The 23403-nt window shown below is 47.5% G+C and overlaps 1 protein-coding gene across 4 annotated transcripts in view; it reads right to left on the bottom strand.

Moving 5' to 3' along the window:
- CUX2 (cut like homeobox 2) overlaps positions 1–23403 on the bottom strand; it is a 192516-nt gene that overhangs the window by 25081 nt on the left and 144032 nt on the right. For all 4 annotated transcript variants that reach the window (XM_036449271.2, XM_036449272.2, XM_036449273.2 and 1 more), the window contains 6 exons: positions 16848–16926; positions 5730–5864; positions 4361–4484; positions 2592–2668; positions 1636–1702; positions 418–466 (listed from right to left, as the gene is read on the bottom strand). In XM_036449271.2, the coding sequence (XP_036305164.1) occupies positions 418–466; positions 1636–1702; positions 2592–2668; positions 4361–4484; positions 5730–5864; positions 16848–16926 (531 nt within the window). The remainder of the gene's footprint in view (positions 1–417; positions 467–1635; positions 1703–2591; positions 2669–4360; positions 4485–5729; positions 5865–16847; positions 16927–23403) is intronic.

Below are 23403 nucleotides of genomic sequence, written 5' to 3'. Positions count from 1 at the left end.
CTGCCTCCTTCCTTCTGCTGTGCAGACACCTAGAGAGGCCTCCTGCCGGCTGTGCAGGCTGCCTCCCAGCTTGTGCCCAGGCCGTTCCCTGTCTTGGAATGCCATCCTTTTGCAGTCTGGACTGATTTATCGGGACTCAGCTCCATGGTCCTTCCTCCAGGAGATCTTTCCTGACTCCTAAAATCTGGGTCAAATGCCCTTCTCTGACTGCTGCTGCCTGGACCGTCCTACTTCTGAGGATTCTGTCTGCACCCTCGCTCTCCCTCCTCCAGCAGCTCAGACATCTCCCAGCCTCAGCACTCTGTATGGCACATAGATCAACAAATACAGATTGAGCATAGCCCTTCCTCCCAGCCTGGCCCGAGACCACCACCACGTGCAAAACGAGCCCTCCCCGCCCAGCACAGGTTTCCTCACCTGATTAGCTTTCTCCAGGTTGGTCATGATCAGGCTGACTTCATCTGCCCTGAGACAGAAAGATGAGGCCCTGAGGAAGGGACTCTGGCCACTACCAGCCCCCTACCCATACTGATACCCCTCATCCCCTGCCTGAACCCAAGGGTCTCAACCCTGAGGGCCAAGGGGGCTGCCTTCCACTCTTCTTCCTGGAGAAAACAGGTTGGGTGGAAAAGAACCCAGGCTTCGGGGAAATGGAAATGGGCCTCAGGATTCCAGCCTGGCCTCTCACCTCCCCCAGGGTCCACTCTCTGAAGCTGTTGCAGAGCTATACCTCCCAGCTTTGCTCCTGCTGTGCCTTCTGCCTGGAATGCCTTCCTCAAGAGATCCAGGTCCAAAGTGTCATCCTAGGTGCCCTCTCTACTCCCCCATAGTGCCATTTATTTACTTTGCTGCCCTCCTCCCTTCAGCACCTCTTTCCCCTTGGCTGCCCCTCTGCCTGGTGTGGGGTGGGGGCCAAAGGAGGATTGTGGGGAGCACTTGGTGACTATAAGCCACACATGTGCTCCATCCATGTTCAGTTCCCTCTTCTGCACAAGCTTTCCAATTGCTCAGGGCACACTCCTCAGCGTTCTTCACGTGGCCATCTCCTGCTCATACTTCAGTCTCACACTGAAAGTCACTCCTCAGGGAACCCCCCTCTCCCTGCTATTCCCTCTTGCTGTTCCTGTTCTTCCCTTCACAGCATTTACCATGTGCCCAGAACATACAGGAAATGCTCAGGGGTGTATGTGAATGATGAATTTATCACTGTACATCAGTCCGTGTCAGCCAGGGCTATGTTCCAATGTTTCCTCCAGGGACTCAGCATAGTACCGGGGAAATAGTAAGCACTAAATAAGTGTTTGTGGAGTAAACAATGTCTTCAATCCTGAAGAAACATTGAGTACAGAGTAATTTAAGTGACTGACACTTGGCCCTGAGGGTTGGACTGTAGTTGGGGAGTGGGACAGCCCCAGGAGGCTGGGGAAAGGCACAGGTCCCTGCCCAGTAGACCCAGAATGCCATTTATGGTCTGCTGTACACAAACAGCACAGCAACGACCAGGGAATATAGCTGTGTGCCTCGGTGGGGAGCAGGGGTGTTTAATAAAATGGGTGCCTCCTACAGAATCAGAAAGAGAAGGCATGTCTGGGAGGGTCAGAGGGGGGAGGCATACCTCACAGGGTGTTCACTTACTTGGACGCCGCCTCCTCATCGTATTTCCGCCGCAGCTCCAGCAGCTCTGTCTGCGTGGCCTTCAACGCTGGGAAAAAGTAAAGAGCCAGGTGAGGCTGCCCGCCCTCAGGGAGGTGGACCCACTCCTGCAGGGCTTGGAAGGCAGAATGAGGTCTAGGGTAGCGAGGAAAGACCTTTCTTGTGGTTAGAACTGGTGACAGGTTCTGGAGGGGCTTCAAGCTGGTGAGAGGCATGGGGAGTGGCTGGGTGGGAGGGAGGCTGTCTGTCCCATGGCCTAGGGTATGAGCCTTCTAGCATCCTTAGGTCACCAGGGTAGGATGATCTACCCATTGCTCATCCTGAGATCCAGACCTGGCAAGTAAGAGGGACAGGGAGGAGTAACAAAGTCAACAGATATAAGTATCTGATAATAATTGAGGGATTTCTCATCAAATTCCTGATTTCTGATTTTTCCAGGAAAATTGAAGGGATGGGCCACTCTAGGCCACAAGGCAGTGCCTGGCTGCTGCTCTTTAGATAAGGCTGGGCTCTCCAGTTTGCCCCAGATCGCACCCCACCCTACTGTCTTCTCTAACCTGACCGACTGGCTTAGTTGTGTGCTGGGTCACGGAAGGCCTTACATTTGCCACCCCTATTTTTTTAATTCTAGCTCAAACCTTCTCTCCACAATAGTATGGCCTCCAGGGATGGGGGGGGGGGGGGGCTCAGTCCGCCACTGGGTAATATAAATTTCTCTCCTTCCCCTTCCCAAACTCCCTTTTTACCCTCTGATTCTAAGACACCTGGCCTTTGTTCATAGTGTCAGTGCCTTCCTTCCTCCTCGTGGACTAATAGGGCCAGGGTGCAGTGTGAGGGCCAGGGCGCTGTGTGAGGGCCAGGGTGCTGTGTGAGGGCCAGGGCGCTGTGTGAGGGCCAGGGCGCTGTGTGAGGGCCAGGGCCATGTGCCACATACATACCTGAATGTAAGACCTTGATCTTTTCCTCTGCCTCCCCCAGTCTGGCTGCCAGAGTGATTTGTACTTCTTGAAGGCCCCTGTGGAGAGACCAGGGCTGCTCATACCAGCTCTGCTCAACGATTGGCCTTGCCTGAGCCCCACCCCTTTCCTATCCCCTTGCCCATTCCCTGTAATCTCCACCTCTGTATTAAATACAACAAGTCCTTAAACTTGACATTTAGGCATTTAGCTGCCCCACTGTTTTGCTGATATGTGGCCTCCATAATGGTTGGGCCAGTTAAGTTTCTGGCAGCATTTTTTTGGGGAGGGGTTTATGGCAGCCAGCAACTTCTCTCTGGACCTCAATTTCCTGTCTATAAAGTGGGGTTTCTGACGGGGTCTGCTTCAGTGGGCATGGTGAGCATGCTTAGTGTGCTCCTCAGTACCCTGAGCACTACTACTGCCCCGGAGGCATTCCCCCTCCCTTTGGCAGGATTTGGGATGTCCATCCAGCCTATGGGGCCCAGTCCGGATGTAATGCAGTATTGCAGCAGAGAGAGGTCCTACCTGGACTAGTGAAGGGTTTAGGCAAAACCTGACCTTACGGCATCAGATTCAGAGACTCTAGGAAGGATCTCACATCCTGCCTCCTCTCCTCCTTCACTCTGCTCAGCCACATTCATCTCCTTGCTGTTTCAGTACACCAGCCTTAGACTCTGCACCGGCGGTTCCCTCTGCTCGTGACACTCTTCCCCTATATACCTGCAGGGCTCTCTCCCTTCCTCCTTAGGACTTTGCTCACCTTCTCAGTGAGGCCTCCCCCAACATTCCATTTAAAGCTTCAGCCCTCCAACTCATCCTCTTCCTCATCTGCTTTGTTTTTCCTCAAACCCTTATCATCATCTAACACATCGCTTGTTTTATTTATCTTACTCATTTGTGTCTTCCTCACTAGGAAGTAAACTCTAGGAGGACAGAGAGTTTGCACCTTTTATTCACTGCGGTGTCTCTAAAACAGTGACAGCACACAGTAGGTGGCTCTCTAACTATTTCTGCTGCACCATTGTGACATACACTCCTCTGTGTGAATGCCAGGCTAATAGGAATGTGCAGGAGTCATCTCGTTTCATTCCCACGGCAGACTAGGAGTTGACATCACGTGTGATGGTTATGTTAAGTGTCCACATGGTTAAGCTATAGTACCCATTTATCCCATCAGACATTAATTTAGGTGCTTCTGTGAAGTATTTTGTAGATGTGGTTAACATCTACAATTAGTTGACATTAATTAGTAAAGGAGAATATTCTCACTAATGTAGGTAGGCCTGATCTAGTTGAAGGTCTTAAAACAAAACCAAGGAAGAAGTTCTGCCTCAAGATTGTGACACTGACTCCTGCCTGACAGTTTCTAGCCTGCTGGCCAGGTCTACCTGCTCAGATTTGCCAGCCCCAATTGTGTGATTTAAGTCCTTGAAAATACATCTCAATAAATTAAAAAAAAAAAATCCTACTGGTTCTGTTTCTTTGGAGAACCCAGGCTAATAAACTACCATTAGCCTCATTTTCCAGTTGGGGAGGCGAGGTGACCCTGGGCAGGTCACCTCAGAGAGGCGAGGTGACCTGCCCAGGGTGGCCACTGAACTATCGAGATGGAGCTCAAACCCAGGCCTATGTCTTCACCTCCAACTTGCATCTGGATTCCCCAGCTGTCCTGGGCAGGGGTGACTTTCCTGGTGCCACCTCACAGGTAGGTGGGGCAGCAGGAGCCTGCCTATCCCTCCCCCACTCACTTTTGTTTCTCCACCTCATTTCTCTGCAGCAAAGTTTCAGTCAGGAGGGCTTTGCTGGGAATGCCTGGGAGGCGGCTCCCCTCGGTCAGCGTGGGCCCGGCTGGAGACGTCCCCTCTCTTTGCTCTGGAGGAAGAAAAAGACAAAAAAATGCCGATTGCTGAGAGCAGTATGACAACCAGAGCCATTTTCTGCAAATCAGATTGATCAAAAGTTGTGAGAATAAATTTCCCAAACAGTGTAGGAGAGAGCACAGCTGTTGGAATCTGCTGTCACCGAGGTCAGCTGGGCTGCAGCCAGCGAGTGTGTACGTATGTTAAGTCAAGCTCCCATCGTGCCAACCTCATACAGCACACCCGAGGCTTCCTTTGCTCTCTCAGACTTGTCTCTGTCTCCTCAGCTTTCCTATTTTTCTTAAAAGTCATGGTGAAATGCACTGAGTGGCCCAATTATTATAATCTTTGAATGCATAATAATCTGGCCACTTAGTATATAACCTATATAATAAAATATGCAAATTGTCCCCTCGACTAGGAGTTTGACCACCAGGCAGGCCCGCCAACCACCCGTGCCCCCTCCCCCTGGCCAGGCTGCTGGACCCCACCCATGCACGAAATCATGCATCGGGCCTCTAATACACACACACACACACACACTTGAGTGGTCAGATTATTATGCTTTCTGAGATCATAATAATCTGGCCATTCAGTGTATACATAACATAAAATTCACCATTTTAAAGTGTACAATTCAGTGATATTTAGTATATTCACAATATTGTACAACTATTACCACCAATTCCATAACAATGCCACCACCAGCAAAGGACGCCTGTCCCCATTAAACAGTCACTCCCATTCCCATCTCCTCCAGCCCCTGGCAACCACCAGCCCTGCTTTCTGTATCTGTGGGTTTAGGTATTGTGGATATTTCATATAAACAGAATCATAATATATATCCTTTTGTGACTGGCTTCTTTCACTATCATAATGTTTTCAAGTTTGTAGCTTGTAGCAGACCTTCACGTCTTTTTATGGCTGAGTAACATTCCATTTTTTGGATATGCCACATTTTGTTTTTCCACTCATCAGGAGAGGGACATTTGGGTTGTTTCCATTTGGCCATTGTGAGTGGTGCTGCTGATAAATATTGGTGTACACATTTTTAATTCTTTGGGGTACGAGTGGAATTGCTATTTCACAGGGTAACTCCGGTTTAACTTACTGAGGAACCTCCATGCTGTTCTTCCCTCCCCACAGTTGATGGCACGCACTCAGATGCTCAATCATCACCTGGCTCACTGCAGGGGTTGGTGCCAAAGATCCACAGACAAGTTGATTGCTATGACATCCTGTGAAGGCCTTACAGTACCTTTAGGGCTGAGGAGCTCGGGGTTTCTCTTCCATGAAGCGTGGAGGTCTCGCAGCGGATGCCCACTGGGGTTGAAGCTGGGGGGCTGCAGTCTGTCGTCTAGGCTGCGTGTTGCCTCAAACACAGGTACAGGGTCTGCAGAGAGAGGAGGACAGGCGTTGTTGGGGGCTCTGAGGGCTGAGGGTTACCCAGACAGAAGCCATGGGACCTGGTGGGTTCTTCCATGGGGAGCTGCGGTGGGGGAGGACAATCCACAAGAGCTGCCTGGAGTTGCTCTGTTGGCCTTGGGGAGCAGTGTAGATTTTCATGAGGAAGCAGCCTTTTCTAGGCACTGGCTCAGGGAAATGCGTGTCGTCCCCATAGGTGTGGGTGTCCTGAACAGCTGGGAAAGGTAATAACAATAACTATCACCATAATTGCATTTTCCAAATTCTATGATGCCATCTGTGGTGGCCATGAGACTGTGTCTTACATGCTTCCAACCACAGGAAATGTCACTGAGGAAGACCTTGCTCTGAAATCCATCAGTCTGAGGCCAGCCTCTCCAGACAAGGCTTGAAGATAGTGGAGATAGAGGTGGACCTGCCTCCGGGGACATGGGACTACTCCAAGGGCCCAGGACACTCCAAGGCCTTGCCCAGCACTTCCTTAGGCTGTATGTGGTCTGGATGCTTCCACCCTGTTCTCCCAGCTCCCTCCCTATTTTCCTTCGTCTACATTTCCCTAATAGCAGCTTTGCACATACAATCTGTGGGGTACTTCTCAGTGGACTAATATACCATCATTTTTGACACATAGGGCGATTAAATGGCTTTTCTGGAAATGCACACCTGGATATTAGAGACCTCCTTAATTCTCAATAGCTAAAAAGTGAGGAATGTGCAGGCGCATCTGCCTGGAATTCTGTTCCCTCTCCCACTGTCACCTAGCGAACACTTCCTTTCTTCAGATCTAGAATCCAGCACCTTTTCTTCAGGCGGCTTTGCTCAATTGCCCACCCAGGTAGGTACTAAGACCACCTGGATCATGCCAGCAATTGGTGTGGCATCTTCCAGGTCACCAAGCTTGTCCATGCGAACAGGCTCATGATGCTCCCAGCATCCCCTGGAGGCTGGCTAGGGTCCATCTCATTTCCACAGATGAGAAAACTGAGACTCAGAGAAGCCAGGTAAGCTGCTAAGGAGTGGAGGTGAGATTTGAGTTGGGTCTCTTTCTCTGGTGCTTCCTGTCCCAGTGGTGTGGACATTTCAACCCCAGCAGCCACAGGCGAGTGTTCGTGGGGGCCCAGGAAAGCCAGGGCCTCCTCACTCCAGATCAGGGTCCTGGGTCTGGTCCACAGTCCCTTTAAAAGCACCGGAGCCCTCAGTCTTTCTCATCCTTCCACCAGGGTCTCCTGCCAGCATCTGCTTGGCCACTGTTCCCTGCTAAGGGGCAGAAGGATTAGAGTATGAACCCTGGAGACAGATCCTTCGGTTCTGGTCTAATCCATACTTGCTTCTCAGGACTGCTATGTGACCTTGGCAAAAGATGATAATGCTCTGTGCCTCACCACGGAAGTACCCACTTCATGGGGCTGCGAAGAAGATCCATGCAAAGTGCTCAGCATGGCACCTGGCACTTGCTCAGCTCAGAACAAATGGAAGCCCTGGCGTTTCCTGCCTTTCTGAGCTCCAGTCACACTGCCCTTCTTCCCTCAGCCCCTCAAATGCACCTCCCCCACCCGAGCCTTTTGTAGGCAGGGCCTCTGCCAGGAACCCCCTGCCCACCCTTACCCCTTTCTGCTAGTTAATGCTGACTCGTCTTTGCCCTCAAATGTCACTTTTTCCAGGAAGCCTTCCTTGACCAGCCAGTCCTCAGCTCTTTCAGTTGCCTGCACCTTTCCTTCACAGCATTCATTGTACTTACAGTTTTCAGTGATTTGCAAGTCCACCTAATTAATGCACACTAGACTGAAACGCCACATCTATTTTTGCTCCTTTGCTGGACCATTGTGGATGGACGAACAGCTCGACCCAATAAATATTTGCTGATGGAAGGAACGGGGTAGTGCCTACACCCGGGGCCTTCAGGTCTGGCTGGAACAAGGTCCCTTTCCTCCCATGTGTTTGTTTAGGTGGTGGGAGGCTTGGACAATGGGTGTTTGTGCCGAGGCAGGCAGGTGTGCGGGAAGGCTGCGTCTTTCCTCTGTCAGCACTCCCTCCACACCCCGTCATTAAGCAGGGCCTGCTCAGCGGGGTATGCCATTATGTCTCCCCGGGCTGATGTAATTATACATTGACATAATTAACCCAGCGAGCGCATTAGGCAGGCCAGCTAAAAATTCATCTATAATTATTTGTTGTGCGCATGCTAATGAGTTCATCTGCACTCCCTTTGTACAACACGGACAAATTAATTTACAAGTCTGGATTTTTTAATAAGTTCAAGAAAACACTTCCTATTGTGTCCTGGTTTTTGAGAAAGGGGGGAAGAGGCAACAGGCACTTGCCAGGGTCGGGGGAGTTAGATAAACACTGGAGGGTGCTGCTCCGAGCTGCCATGGAGGAGGGCTTCCTCTGGTTCCAGGGAGGTGCAAAGACCCAGCTGATGGCCCGTCCAAGCCAAAAGCTTACACTCGGGTGATAAATGTCATTGACCCCCTTCCAAGAGTCAGGGATTGACATTTGGTTTCGCTTGCAGTCCCTGCAGGTCCAGGTGCTGCCTTGTGGGCTCTGTGCAGGGGGAGCTGAGCTCAGACGGCCCCTGGAGAGGCCATCTCCTACAGGTTCAGCAGGTTCCAGAGTGCTGTCTTCCAACTTCATTCATTGTTAACAGGGCAGATGTTAAGCTAACAGAATCTGAAGTCTAGTTTTGGGTCCAAATCCGTCGGGGCCTTGAGCGTCAGTTTTCCCCACTTATAAAGTGAGAAAAACGAAACAGTCCCACTTCCCCGAAACTATGACTGGAAGATGAAGGACCTTTGGACAGTTGGAACATTCACTTTCTCCCTTGTAAAATGGGGCAGTGCATGGAAAGCGTGGTTGCGAAGACTGGGTGAGAGAACATATTAGAGATTGCACAGTGCTAGGTGCAGAGCGGGGTTTGCTAAGTGTTGATTGCTGAGAGGAGCAGTGCTCCCGGTCTCGTGGTGTTCTGGGGGCTGGCTGGCTGCATTGTGACCTCTGTGAAACCTTGCGACAGGAATAGCCTCATATATCTCAGCGGTCCCTGGGAGATCCAGATCCAACAGTTCTGCTTTGAATGTCACTTTGGGACCCAAAGACTCGAGCTGAGAAAGTCACACTGTGGAGGGTTCATTTGTGCAATATCCCTCACTCTAGGACACAGATGGGGGAAATGGGGTCCAGTGACTTCAGAGAAGTCTGCATTGGTAGCAGGGCCAAAATGGCCTTGGGCCTCTTCTTCCCATTATACTGCCTCCTGGCTCCCCAGTTTGAGGGAGAGTCGGGGAGGAGTTCAGATGACTCAGCCAATGTCAGATTATGATGAATCCTAACAGCCAAAGTACTTTGAACATTTTAGAATTCATTCAATCTTCACCACAACACTGTGAGGAAGGTATTGCTGCATTCCTATTTACAGATAGGGAAACTGAGGCACAGGGAGTGTGTGACGGTAAAGCCTAGTATGATAGATATGCCATCTCCATTTTCCAGACAAGGAAATGCAGTGCCAGAGAAGAGGTGCCATGTGCTCAAGGTCACCTAGCTCAGAAGTGGCAGAGGTGGGGTTTGAACCCAGGTGACTCTGCTGTGGGCCAAGCTGCCTTGGGGTAGGACATGGGGCTTTCTTAACTATTGCGCTAGGAGCACAAGACTAAGGCTCAGTTCTTGGCTTGCTGCTGGCTTGCTGTGTTACCTTGGACAAAGCACCAGACCTTTCTGGGCTCTGGACTCAAATTCCTATTATAAGTATGTCCTGGGCACACAATCAACATTGGATGTCCTCAGATAGGGGCTGAGTCCTGGGCCTATGCTTCAGGGCCAGGATGCTCAGGGAGGGTGATTATTAAACACCTTCAAGCGGAACTGTTGTTTTAAACAACCCAGTTTGTGGTAATTTGGTATGGCACCCCAGAAAACCCCTACCCTATGCTCTGGAAGCCAGCTGTACAGAGTCAAGGCATGGGCAGAGCCACGCTCCCTCCCAGCTTCTGGCATTGCTGGCATCCTTGGCTTGTAGAAGCATCCCTTCAATCTCTGCCTCCATTGGCACATGGCTTTCTCCTCGGTGCCTGTGTCTCTCTCTCCTTCTTATAAGGACACTTATACTGGATTAGGGTTCACCCTAATGACCTCCTTTTAACTTGGTTACATTTGCAAAGACCCTATTTTCAAGTAAGGTCACGTTCACAGGTACCAGGGGAGACACAATTCAACCCATAACACGTGGTAACTGACTAGGTGCAAATTGTGAGACAGGCGCACTGCCCTCCTGCTGCATCCATTTCACCTGCTCTTCAGGGAGACAAGCCTGTTCTCTGAGAAAGCAGCAGGTTCTGGGCTCTGACCCACCTGCATTTTTATTCCCTCCAGCTTCTGAGGACTTAGGCTGTGGGTTAAGCAGGGTCCCTGCTCTGAAAAGTACACAGCAACGATGATACTCATTTCCTTGGGCATTTTCTACTCGTTATTTCCTCCCCAGCAGTGTGGAGTGCCCAGATGTGACAGGGTATGATTCAACTCACTTCTTTCCACTTCCCCCATTTGGGAGAAGTTCACAGAGTCCAGAGCTACATTGTTGGGGGTTGGGTAGGGAGGGAAAAAATTACTAGCATCCAGAAGACTGGAATGTTCTACCAAATTATATGTATGCAAAATGCTTGGCCGTGGTGGCTGGCAAATCCAAGGGCTTCCCACTTACTCTGTCTAATGGTATTGTTCGACACATCAGCGGAATGTCACTGGCTGCTCTTACGAACACAAAGAGAAATGACAAAAGATCTCTAACATGTTTGGAAGAGGTTTCTCAGAGAACCTGATGCTATAGGGTCTGGGAAGTCTTGTTTTCAATCCTCAGTCCTCCTTTGAGGTGTCTCTGTTGGGGGCAGAATAATGCCCTCACCCTCGAGATGTCCCACACTAACTCTCATAACCTGTGGCATGTTACGTGGAGGAGGGAATCCAGGTTGCAGAGGAGGGCGGTTGGAGTCAGAGAGAGTGAAGGCCGTCTTCTGGCTCTGCAGGTGCAGGAAGGGAGCAGAAAGGTGACACGAGACACGATGTGTTCCAAGGTTCAGTGCTGCGCCAGGTACGCTGAGGCTGCTCCCTATGTCAAGTGACCCCAGTGCTTGGGGAAGTGCTGCGTCCTGTCAAGTCCCCAGTCTCCAAAGTGACCCCTGTGCCCCTCTGATGTCTGGCAAACCTCATACCCTCGTGTCAGAAGTGACAGAATACCCCTGGAGCCAGGGATGCCCAGGTTTCTGCCAGGCTCAGCATTTCCACTGGAAACCTTTCGACTAACACCTGCAGCTGCCCAGAGCCATGAGGGGGACTTAAAACCCCCTACTTCACTCCTGCAACACACAGACAGTCCACATGTAGACAAGGCAGTGCAGAGGGGATCCAACGGCCTGAGATCCAGCCTTAGTGAAACTGCCACAACAGGGAACCCCAAATCAGACACGGGTTAACTGAGCACGTTGGCAGACAGGAAAGATCAAGCAGGAACCGGTGAGGTGGTGCGTCTGGGCGGGCGTGCGGGCAGGGGGGAATACCGTCAGGAGGCAGAGTGCCTTGTCTTACAGACATCAACCTGCTCTCTGTGCATAAACTGCTTAATAAAACGACTAATTCATTTTGGTTACATTGGATCTTACCCCCTAGAGAATACTGCCAACGAATTTATAATATTTTAATACCACAGCAGATTTTCCACAGGCATTGTCGGACGAGATGGGTAAAACATCATCTATTCCACTTTCCACCACTAGTTGATGCTGTTGGTGTTTTTTAAAAAGGGCCTATGGGTTTGGAGGGTGGGGGAGAGTCAGGAATCTAGGAGCCGTCCCATTCCTCCCACTCTGTCCATCTGATAGAAAGTGGCATTTGGAGCTTTTTTAGGAAAGCTGGAACCGTAAAGGCTGTCCGAAAGGCTGTTTAGAAACACATATATGCAGAAGTATGCATGCACCCCTCCAAAATACTTCGAGACAGAAGTCTTCTTCCATCTGGGCCCCAGCTCCAGGCTCCTGTGTGGGTGGCGATCGATGGTGACAGTGGCAGTGAGAATAACTTTGATCCTTTCATCTTACTTTTTCAATAGCAGAAGGGTGTGGTCCCTTATGCACAGCTGTGAGCTATACGTATGTCCGCCCACCTTTTCCTCCCTCCATTGCCAGGACTGGTTGTTTCAGAAGGTCTCCTGGCTTAAGCATGCACAGAGGGGCCTTCTTTCTTGGCACTGGGTGCTGATGGTAATAGTAACACCAACAATAACAATGACAACCACTGCTTACTGAGCATTTACTATGTGCCAGACACTCAGCTAAGGAATTCACACTTTTCACCTGGTTTAATCCTTCCAGAGGTGCGAGGAGGTAAGTATGCTTTTCCAGATGGAGAATCAGAGGCTCAGGGAGGTAGACAGTAACATTAAGCTTTTCCTTTTTATGGGGTAAGTAGTCTTTTATGTTACCCTTTGGGGTTCCCCTGACCCTACACTACTAACCAAGCAGAGGCATATGTGGGGAGAAAGGGAAGGAGGTAAGGACAGGCAGAGACAGTTTCTCATTACACTAAAATCCATATTTCCTATACCTACAAGGTGGCTTATCCACTAGGTGGCAGTAGAGCTAGTCATTTGGGACAAACGCAAAGCTAAGTTCTTCCTCTCCACTTCCACTAACATGTATTTCAGATGGTTCAGAGATTCGAATTTTTAAAAGTTAAGATCATAAAAGTACGAAATAAACCTATAACCTTGAGCTAAAAATAGGCTTTTAAAGTATGACATGAAATCCAGAAGCCATAAAGCAAAATGCTCTACTGTCCACAAACATGTTTTGAATGCCTACTATGCACCACATGCAAGAGACATTATAAACAAAAGGCAAATGAGGAGAGGAAATAGAAAATACATTTACCAGGACAAAGGTTAATATCCCTAATATATGAAGAGCATTTACAAATCAATACAAGATCTCTCTGATAGAAAAATGGGCGAAGGGTACATGAACCAGTGATTCACAAAGGAATAAATGTGAGTGGTTCATAAACATACAAAAAATATCTAATGTAACTAATAAGTGGAGTGCAAAATAAATCAAAGAGAAAAAAATTCGTATTCTCTCTGACCACTGACCCTGAGGTTGTGGTCAATACCTGGCTACAATACATTTTCCTTCCAAAGTCTTCTTCCTTGTCCTTTGAGCTACAGCACAATGCCAATAAGTTGTGTGTTCCTGAACTCCCTAAATGTCCCGTGTTGGAGAGGGTGGTCAGCACAGCCACACAAGAGAGTATGATACACAATGAACCAAAGTTACCTGGGACTTCCAGTCACACAGGGAAACAGATGCTCGTGGTGGCTGAAAAGAAATAGGATGCAAATGGTTCATGTAGAATGAAGGCCCATTTTGGAAAAGTATGAGGGGGAAAAAGGTCAGAAAGAAAAGCAACAAAATAGTTCCTCTGATTTCCTAGTAGGTAGTTTTCTCTCCTTTCTACTTTTCTGTATTTTCTGATTTGACAGTGTGTATATGGAAGAAAAAGAATTTAAATCCCTAAATATCACAAAGAATTTCCCTATTCCATAGACTCAGTAACCCTGTTGGCTAAACAGATCACTTCACATCTGTAACAACTGACAGAACTCTGTAAAATCAACAGCAAACACTGTAATTTATCCACTGATGTCAGTGTTGCAATGGGCTACTGATTACTAAACCCTCCAAATGCTTTCATGCACAGCATATCAAATCCTCATGTCCTTTGCTGAAGACACAGAAACTACAGCTCAGAGAGGTTCAGGCCCTGTCCAAGGTCACACAGCTAGAAAACACCAAGCTGACAGGCCACTACTTGTGCCTGCTGCTGTAGCTTAAGCTCCTAAGCTGACCAGCTTTTTGCCTCCTGAGGAGCAGGGAGAGAAATGATGCCATCTGCCGAATCAGATTTTCTTTTTTTAAATAGGGTCTTTATATATATTAATATATATATATATATTTATATTTGAGTTTTTTACAGAGATGAAGGAAGAGGGATAGAAAGCTAGAAACATCGATGAGAAAGAAACATATTGATCAGCTGCCTCCTGCACAGCCCCCTTGGCCGGAATAGAACCTGGGACCCTTCAGTCCATAGGCCGACGCTCTATCCACTGAGCCAAACCAGTTAGGGCCCGCACCAGATTTTTAAAAACCAAACTAAAGCAGCAGAAAACACATTTTAGGGCACTCACCCCTGTCATCTCTTCAGCCTCCCTTTTACTGGCTCTTTGTTTATTTTGATTCTTTTCTTTTTTTGCTTTTAACTAATCACTTATTTAACAAGTTAGCTTCCTGAAGCTGGGTCGGTTCCTAGTAACTCTATGAGCGTGATAAAGAAATCAGCCGTCATGGATCCAGAAGTCAGAAAGGTTTAAATCAAATCATCCTCCACAACAATGACATTAATTATGCTTTTAACACGTTTTACTGCTTTTTTTCTCTCACTTCACGCCACATCTGTGTGAACAATATCCAAAAGATTTACGGTCTTCTTTCGTAATTACAGACATACAGGCTGCACACTTATCAAAATACTTGCTGAGCAATCATGCTGTATCGCATTCTCTGCCAAAGATTTGCGTTGGCAGCAGTCATTCAAAACAAAAATGTTGAATCAGGACTTGTGTGGTTTTGCGGGGAGGGGGGAGTATTTCCACAAATAATTTGCCTGTCAAGAAATATAAAAACAGGAGAGTGCATGTCCTGGCAAATTTTCCAGGGGTGTTATTTTTATGGAGGGGGATGGGGCCGTGTATGTGGGGAAGACAGCGAGCAGGGTAGCTCTGAGCACCAAAAACACATCTGACATTTGGTTCTTGTGTCTGCGGATAAAATTTAATGAGAGCAAAAATATGTCTTCCTAATTCCCCCAAGAAATCATTAAAACATTTTGTTATTCTTAAATGTCTCGGAATGAATTAGAGCCCCTAAAGGGGCTGTTCGTATGGTACGTCTCCATCAGTTAAAGCTCCTCATTCTCTCACTTGGTGACAGCTGGGGACGCACGTTTCCCCTGCCCCTCCATTTCCGGGAGGGAGCTGGGAAATCAGATGCGTGGAGTCAGCACCAGGCTGGGAACAACCCTTTGGGGAGAGGGGGAGAGGGCACAAGGGCCCTCTGGAAAGTTCCTGCCTGTCTTGGGGTCTCTCAAGGCCCCCCAGCTGGCACTGAAATCCTGGCCCTGTAATTGTGTTAACAGCAGTATCTCCAGAAAGATGAGGGTCCCATAATGAACCCCAGAAATGAGACCTCCTTTTCAAGTGGGGGCTGTAAGTTCCTTCTCACCCTCAAGCACTAGAGTTGTTGGCATTCCCCTCGTCTGTGACAGCAGGCTGGTTATTTGAGCGATGATCTGGTCACCTCTGCCACCAGAATGCAAGCTCCCTGAGGGCTGGGCTCCTGTCTGCATCAGTGAGCTCATGGTCATGTTCCCAGTGTCTTGTAAGTGCCAGGCACACAGCAGGCACTCAATAAATGCTATCTGAGTAGATGAACACATGGCAAGCAGAGGGCTTTTTGTTCCAATAACCTTTCTGCATCTGAGTCATATTTCTAATTCATTCACCAAACAGTTACTAGGTGCCTACTGTGTACGGGGTTCTGGGTTATAAATTTAGTATGATTCAGTTGCAGGCTTGGGACATTTTACTTCTCCAAGGGAAGCCTGATATACAATATATGTATATATATATGATAGCAGGTGTCTCTTAGCAAAGTACCACTATGTGCCATGCTTGCTGGAGCCTCCCAAACTGTATGAGGCAGGTTCTATAGAAGAGGAGACTGAAGCACAGGGAGGTGAATTAACTCATCCGCAGTCACCCAGTAAGTGGTACCGGCAGGATTCCAACCCGGGTCTGGCCCGAAGCCTGGAAACAGGCCTGTATCAGTGCTGCTCCTGGCGCTATAGATGATGTTCTATGGGGCGCAGAGAAGGAGCCTGGCGTGAGGACTCCTAGGAGGCAACTTTGGACTCTGTACCGAGACACCCTCCAATGTCATAGTTGTTGAGACTGTGAGTCTTGAAAGATTGAAAAGAGAGAAATAAGAGGGTATATTTTTCCAACATGTTTCCAAATAACTCTGATGAGGGTGAACACCTTATAAACAAAAAGCTGGTCCTCAGGGGTTGCAGACACATGGCTATTTCAGCCTCAAGGCCCTGGTAATCATCCACCTGATCACATTTGCCTCTATAGATTTGCCTCTTTTGGACACTTCATATAAATGGAATCCTATATGATGTGGCCTTTTATGATTGGCTTTCTCACCCAGGATCATGTTTTTGAGGCTCATCTACACCGTAGCATGTGTCAGTGTGTTATTCTTTTTATTACTGAATCATAGTCCATTGAATGGATAGAGCATATTTGTTTATCCATTTATCCGTCGATGACATTTGGGTTGTTTCCCCCTTTTGGCCACTGTGAATAGTGCTGACAGGCTAATTTTTGTTTTCAGGTTTTATGTAAATAGAGCAATATAGTACATGTTCTTTTGGGTTTGGATTTCGCTCTACATCACATTTTTGAGATTCGCTGTACCATGTCAGAGGAAACTTTGAGGTTGCTTTTAGCTCACTCTGCTCGCGGAAAGCACTGGTGCCATTTGTCCTCTGGGGGGCAAGACAGGCTTCTCGGCTTCCAAGGAAGTACAGGGGAGAGACCTTGCCAGGAGCCCCCCTAATTCTCTGGTTGACACTAGGAGGTAGTGGGGGAAGATGGAGGAGCCATGTGGGGATGTCACACCAGCCTGGGCACAGAACCCACTCACCCCGTAATTCCCACCCAGGGAAGACGTGAACATGCCCAGCAGTCAGCCTGTCCCAATTCCCCACCATGAGGAGGCCCCTGTGCAATGGCTGTTTCTTCAAATTAATTCTGTAATTATGGAGCCCAAGCATTTCTTACCTGGTGTTTCAATTAATTGCTTGTAAACACTCAAGAAAGCAGCCTCAGCTTCCTGACTTCTTTTACTAAGGGCCACCACCTTTGGAAACAAAAGAAAAAGTCATGTGTAACCATGGTATATGAGTCTACAAGCAAATTTGATAGTTTTCTACCGGTGCAAGCATGGGATGGGAGGTGGGAGAGGGGAAATGAAGGTTAAAAGTATGGAGTTAGAAAATGCATCTGGCTGTGTAACCTTGAGCAAGTCACTGTCCCTCTCTGACCCTCAGTTTCCTCATCTGTAAAATGGGAGTAAGTAATTGAACCTACTTCCTAGGCCTGTGGTGAGGATTAAATGAAGCTGCATATAAGCTGCTATTAGCACAGGGCACAGAGTAGCTTATTTACTGTTACTATTATTATTCTTTAAAAAAAATATTTTATTGATTTTTCACAAAGAGGAAGGGAGAGGGATAAATAGCTAGAAACATCGATGAGAGAGAATCATCAACAAGCTACCTCCTGCACACACCCTCCCCCCCTACTGGGGATGTGCCCACAACCAATGTACATGCTCTTGACCGGAATCAAACCTGGGACCTTTTATTTTATTTTTTAATTAAAAAAATATATTTTATTGATTTTTTTATAGAGAGGAAGGGAGAGGGATAGATAGCTAGAAACGTCGATGAGAGAGAAACATCGACCAGCTGCCTCTTGCACACCCCCTACCGGGGATGTGCCCACAACCAATGTACATGCCCTTGACCGGAATCGAACCTGGATTCAGTCTGCAGACCGACGCTCTACCACTGAGCCAAACCGGCTCGGCTGAACCTGGGACCTTTTAGTCCGCAGACTGACACTATCCACTGAGCCAAACCGGTTTTAGCCATCCTTAGTATTAAAAGGCTACACTGGATATTCAAACATGACCCATGTTGAGAGGAAAAGGGAGGTATACTTGGGGAATATTTGCCACTGAAAATACAGAGAAATCATTAAATCTCTAGTAAGATAGCAAATAGCTTCAATAAATATCAAGGGTGGCAGTTACATGAAATAGTTCCTGGTATACCAAAGGCACTCAATAAACGCTTCTTGACTGATGAATACATGGGTGACTAACTCAGTGAAAGACCCACATTCATGAGCTCCTTTTCTTGCTCAGAGGCTTTTCTTGTTCTGTCAGTGTGACTCCATGAGATGCATTCAAGAGAAACATAGCTGGGGCTCAGCTCCGGGCTCTGAATTCTGAGCTCTGGCCTCAAGCTATTTCAATGCTAGCTCTTGGTGGCCAGTCCCTTTGGCTTAGTCTTGGCCTCCCCTGCATATGAGCTCCTGGTACCCAGGTGCTACCATCCCTGACCTCCTCAAGGACATTCTGGGGCGGGTATCTTCCTTTGGACTGGAACAGATTTACTCCCCCTGGCACCGATATACTTCTCCGACTGGTGCCAACTTCCTAAACCAGCGGTTGCCAACCTTTCGGACCTCACCGACCACCAGTGGTCCATGGACCACGGGTTGGCAACCGCCGTCCTAAACAACGAATCTATCAGAGCATCTACTTGTCAATCACCCTCTTTCAAAGTTGGGCTTTTCTTATGAATCCTAATGATGCCAACTAAGAGGGTGTTTGTTATTGATTTCCTTCTCTCTGGGAGCACACTGGTGCACAGAGGGTGCTCAATACAATTTGTTGAAAGAACAAATTCAAGTGGGTTGCACCCACTTGGGTCCTGTCTGACACCATCCTAGAGAAATGACTGGGCCAATTCTGAGACATCCATTCACACAGTGGCCAACTGAGGCACAGGCCCTGGAGACAGGCCACGTGGGTTCAAATCCCAGTTCTATCACTTACTATCTGTGTATCCTTTGACAGGTAGGACACTTAAATTCCCAAGAATAAAATGGGGATAATAATATGGCAACCTTCCTCAAATGGTTGCAAGAGGATCAGATGATTTAACACATGTAAAGATCTGTACAAGACTCCTGGCATACATTAAGCCCCATAGATATGTTACCTCATGGTATGACCAACCCCTTCCTTCTTGCCTATTGTGGGGACAGGCTCTGCCCAGTGCTGGGTGAACTTCAGTTGTGTTCAACTCTGGTCTCCTACCCAGAGCACCTCCACAGGCAGAGGTACTCTTTAGGAAGAATTAGAAGGCCACAGTGGCTCCTCTAAGGCTTCCAAAATGGCAGCCATAAGCCTCATGCGGCTACTGAGCACTTGATATGTGATGAGTCCAAACCGAGATGTGCTGTGAGTACAAAATATACACTGGATTTTAAAGACTTACTATGAAAAAACAGAATTTACTAGTTTATTGGTATTTTTTATACTGATTACATGTTGAAATGATAACATTCTGGATATCATAGGTTAAATAAAACCTACTTATTATTATTCATGTTACCTGTTTTCTTTAACTTCCTAAAAATATAGGTAATGCAAAATATAAAAATATATCCGTGGATCTCACTGCATTTTTATTGGGCAGCACAGCTTGAAGGATTTATAAGATCCACGTTGAATTCGTTATTTAAGAGGGTAGAGAGAAATGTATGGTGGATGTTGAGCAAGTGATTTTTAAAAAGTCAGTTACAAAAACTACTTAAGCTCTCTTGTTATTACAAGAAGAGTCTCTGATCTTTTGCATTCCAGAGTAAACGAGAACATTTCTTGAGCACTGCTCTGTGCCGAGCACTATGGGCTGAGAACTCAGTGATGAATGAGGTTGACTCAAGCCCCCCCCATATGGGACTCCCACTGGGGAGACTGACATTATAGCAGATTCCCCAGATAATTAATTACAAGAGCTAAATGCTTCAAATAGGCCTTGAGTATGTGCAAGTGGGGGAGGCTGACCCAGTTTGGTGGGTGGAACATCGGACCTGTCTCTTTTAGAAGGGGAAGATGGTGGACAGAAAGAATGTTCTAGAATCTAGGCGAAGGGGAAGTCACCAAGTGTGGGCAGATTTTTATTCTTGCTGAGATGAACAAGACACAGTTCCTGCTTTGGAGAATCACAACTAAGTGGGAGACACAGCTACACCCAAAAGGAACCACAACATGGGAGGAGGTGATGCAAACACTGGGGCCTCCAGAGTAATGTGAGGGGGCAAGTAATTCAGATTTTTTTTGGGAAGCATTCCTGATGGGCTAATAATAATAACAATAAATGTAATATTCATATATGCCATATGCTCTTACTATTCGTGATCATCTCTTCCCATAGACATACCAATCACTGTCATTATCTCCATTGTACAGAAGAGAAAACCAAGGCTCAAGGAGGTTAAGTGACTTGCCTAAGATTACCCAGTTAGTAAATGGTAGAGCAAGAGTCACACAGGTCTGGAGGTTCAAATTACCGTTCTGAATCCAGACGCTGGCCCTTTCTCCTGGATCGAAAAACCCTCCCAGCCATCAGGGACAGTCACTCGGACACTCCCTTTCCCCCAACCTCCCTCGCCCCATGGATGCTGTTATCAATGGCTGTATCTGGTCAAGGGCTTCTGTGCTGCCCACCCGGAGCCCAAGAAAAGCCATGAGAAATGGAAGCAATTCATCTCCTGATCCCTGCGTGAGGAGCTATCAGAGGATCAGCGGAAAGTCTGAATGCTTCATTTTACAGTTGTCACTCTGAGCACGTGTGGTGGCTGGGGTTTGGGGAAAGGCACTGAAATGTTGCATGGACTTCTAAAAAGGAACCCTGGGTGGAAGAGTGTGTGTGTGTGTGTGTGTGGGGGGATGCTAGAAGGTTTCTTTAATGTTTCCCTGTCTCTGCCTACAGCACCCTCTATTTTTCGTTCATGGCTCTTACCTCTTTGTAATACTGTATTGTTTATATGTGACTGCCTTCTTGTGGGTCTCCCTACTAGATCTGTGTTGTCCATACAGCAGCCACTAGCACAATGGCCACTGAGCACCTGAATGTGACTATTTCAAATTCAGATGAGCTGTAACATATGGAATTTCAAAGTCTTGGAATGTAAAAAGGATTACATAGTATCTCAATAAATTTTATAATGATTTTATGTTGAAAACGATATTTTGGACATAATGGGTTAAAATATTTTGTTAAAATTAAATTCATCTATTTCTCTATACTTTTAAAAGTGTAGCTATTAGTGAATTTTAAATTACATGTGGCTTACTTTATATTTAAATTGGACAGTACTTGTGTAGATCAAGAGTTGGCACTCTATGGCCTTTCCTCTGTTTGTATAAATAAAGTTTTATTGGAACACAGCGACAGCCATTCTTTTATGTTTTGGTTGCTTTCATGGCACAATGGCTGAGTTCAATAGTTGTGACAGACATCTGACTGCAAAGCTAAAAATATTTATTGTCTGGCCCTTTGCAGAAAATGTTTGCTGATCCCTCATTTAGAGGTTCTCTAAAAAGCTGGACAATATTTTCGAAAGCAAAAATCAGAAAACAACCTGACTTTGAATTGGTTCAAGTTTAGAGCTTCCCATGGTAAATATGAGTCCTGGAGACAGTAGCCATTTGGATGTCCTAACTTGTTCAGCCCTGTTTTAGAGCAATGACCTTTTCTGTTTCCAGAAAGCCAGTTCTGATGGTTCACAGCCCAATCTACCAGTAGTGGTCGGCCTTAAATGTCATCAGGCATCACCTGGCCTCAGCTTGTTCATCCATCAGGTGGGAAGAAAAATTTCCCTCTGCCTAAGAAGCTATTGGAAAGGAATGTGCTAACATGTGGCAAAGAGTCCCGTGAAAGTTAGCAAAAATTTTAATAATAAATCAGATAATTCTTCTTCCAACCATATAGTATGTCTTTTCCAAGGTCTGTAGCTCGAATTCATTTCACTCATGTGCCCAGAACAGGTGAGCATGGCACAAATAAAAGGCCACGTGTTTCTGCCTCATGGCTGGGTCCTACCATGCAGAAGGGTGGGAGAAAAGTATTCAGAATGACAGATTTGGTTTGTGACAGGCAGATCTCTGAAGGCCATCTGGGGAAGGAGGAGGAAGAAGTGGGGGAGGAGGAGGTGGCGGCCAGCTACAGACACCAAGAAGGTCGCCATCAGAAATAGCTTAGTGTCTGACGGAGCAAGTGGCATTTACACCACCTGCTGTGATAGAAGGGTGAAAATGTGTTTGGTTCCCCCCAAGTATGAAAATAACAGGTGCAGAAATGGGTAAGCCAGAGAAGAGGCAAAAGCCTGTTCTAGCTGCCTGGCTTTTGTCTATCAGGTGGTTAAGCCAGGTAAATGTGGGCTTCCATGACGACTGTCTGAGATAGTGGTGACATCTACTGGCTACTGAGAACTGCTCCATGGCAAGATCTTTACAAAGAGCTTCCGGAAGCAGGGCCCTCATTCTGTGCTCAGCGCTGTATCTTCGGAATCTCCCCAACAACTCTAAGACATGAGCACCATTACTGCCCCATTCTACAGAGGAAGAAACTGAGGTTCAGGGAAACCAAGTCACTAACCCGGGATCCCTCCAAGTAGCCCAAGCTAAGCTGCAATCTTGGAGGCTCTGTGGAGGCCTCTTGCAAGCTCTCTGATGGGATAGCTGAAGGATCCCTGGTTAGTGGGGAGGGGATAAAGCCCAGGATCTGCCCACAGGTCCAGGGCACTTGTCTCCATCCAGAAAGCTAAAAGCAGGCTATGAAACAGGAAAAGCTGGACCTGGAGTGAGCAGACCCGGGTCTGGATTCAGCTGGGGTTTCACATCCCTATTCACCACTAGGCAAGTCACACCTCTTTCTGAGCCTTAGTTTCCCCATCTGTAAAGTGAAGTGCTGGGCTTGAGTTCCCTTCCAGCCCGGTTGTGCAATGATTCTAATTTCCCCAAGCAGACAGGCAGACAGACACACACCTCCCCACACATCAATCCCCACCCCACTGAGGTTTAATCAAAGACAGTGCAAGGCCTTTTTCCCCTGTGCCTCATGCTCTCCTCCCAGCAGACCCACCCAGGCTCAGACCGAGGGTGGATCTGTTGGGAGCCCAGGAGGCCGGGGAGAAAAACTCCGTGCAATTTTATTCTAATATTTGTAATTATTCCCAGGCTGAAACTAAGGCACAGCACAAAGTGTTTTCAAATGTGGCATTAATGAACACGTTTTATCCAACATAATACAGGCCCCCAAATGCATTGATGTCAGGTTCCCTGAGATCTTGTGAGCAGCACCCCACACTGGGCTGGCTTTCACGGCTTGGAAGCAGAGCAAAAATGAAATGTCCCACAAGCGCAGGCTGGCAGGCCTGCTATTAGCAGCAGTATAATCATCAATTACGTCCAATCACAAACCACTGATTTTATAATTATCAAATGAAGTTCTAACTTCTCACCTCCGCTCAGTGGCAAATATCTCTCCGTTCCAAAAGGAAGCTCCCCACTCCCCCACTTTCCCCCCCTCTATTTTTTCTTTTCCTCTTGCTCGCTCTCTTCTGGGAAAAAGAATTTCCAGGCCTCCATGTAAGACTGCATTTAAATTGCTTGTCACTCAAAACAAAGGCGAGCCACTCATTTGTAATTCACCAGCCACCTGAACAGACTGCCTGTTTTCCTTTAAGCATCCATGCA

Source organism: Pipistrellus kuhlii, unplaced genomic scaffold, assembly GCF_014108245.1.
Source record: "Pipistrellus kuhlii isolate mPipKuh1 unplaced genomic scaffold, mPipKuh1.p scaffold_m20_p_20, whole genome shotgun sequence".
Taxonomy (NCBI): domain Eukaryota; kingdom Metazoa; phylum Chordata; class Mammalia; order Chiroptera; family Vespertilionidae; genus Pipistrellus; species Pipistrellus kuhlii.
Note: the sequence above shows the minus strand (reverse complement) of the source record. Positions and strands in the feature narration are given on the sequence as shown.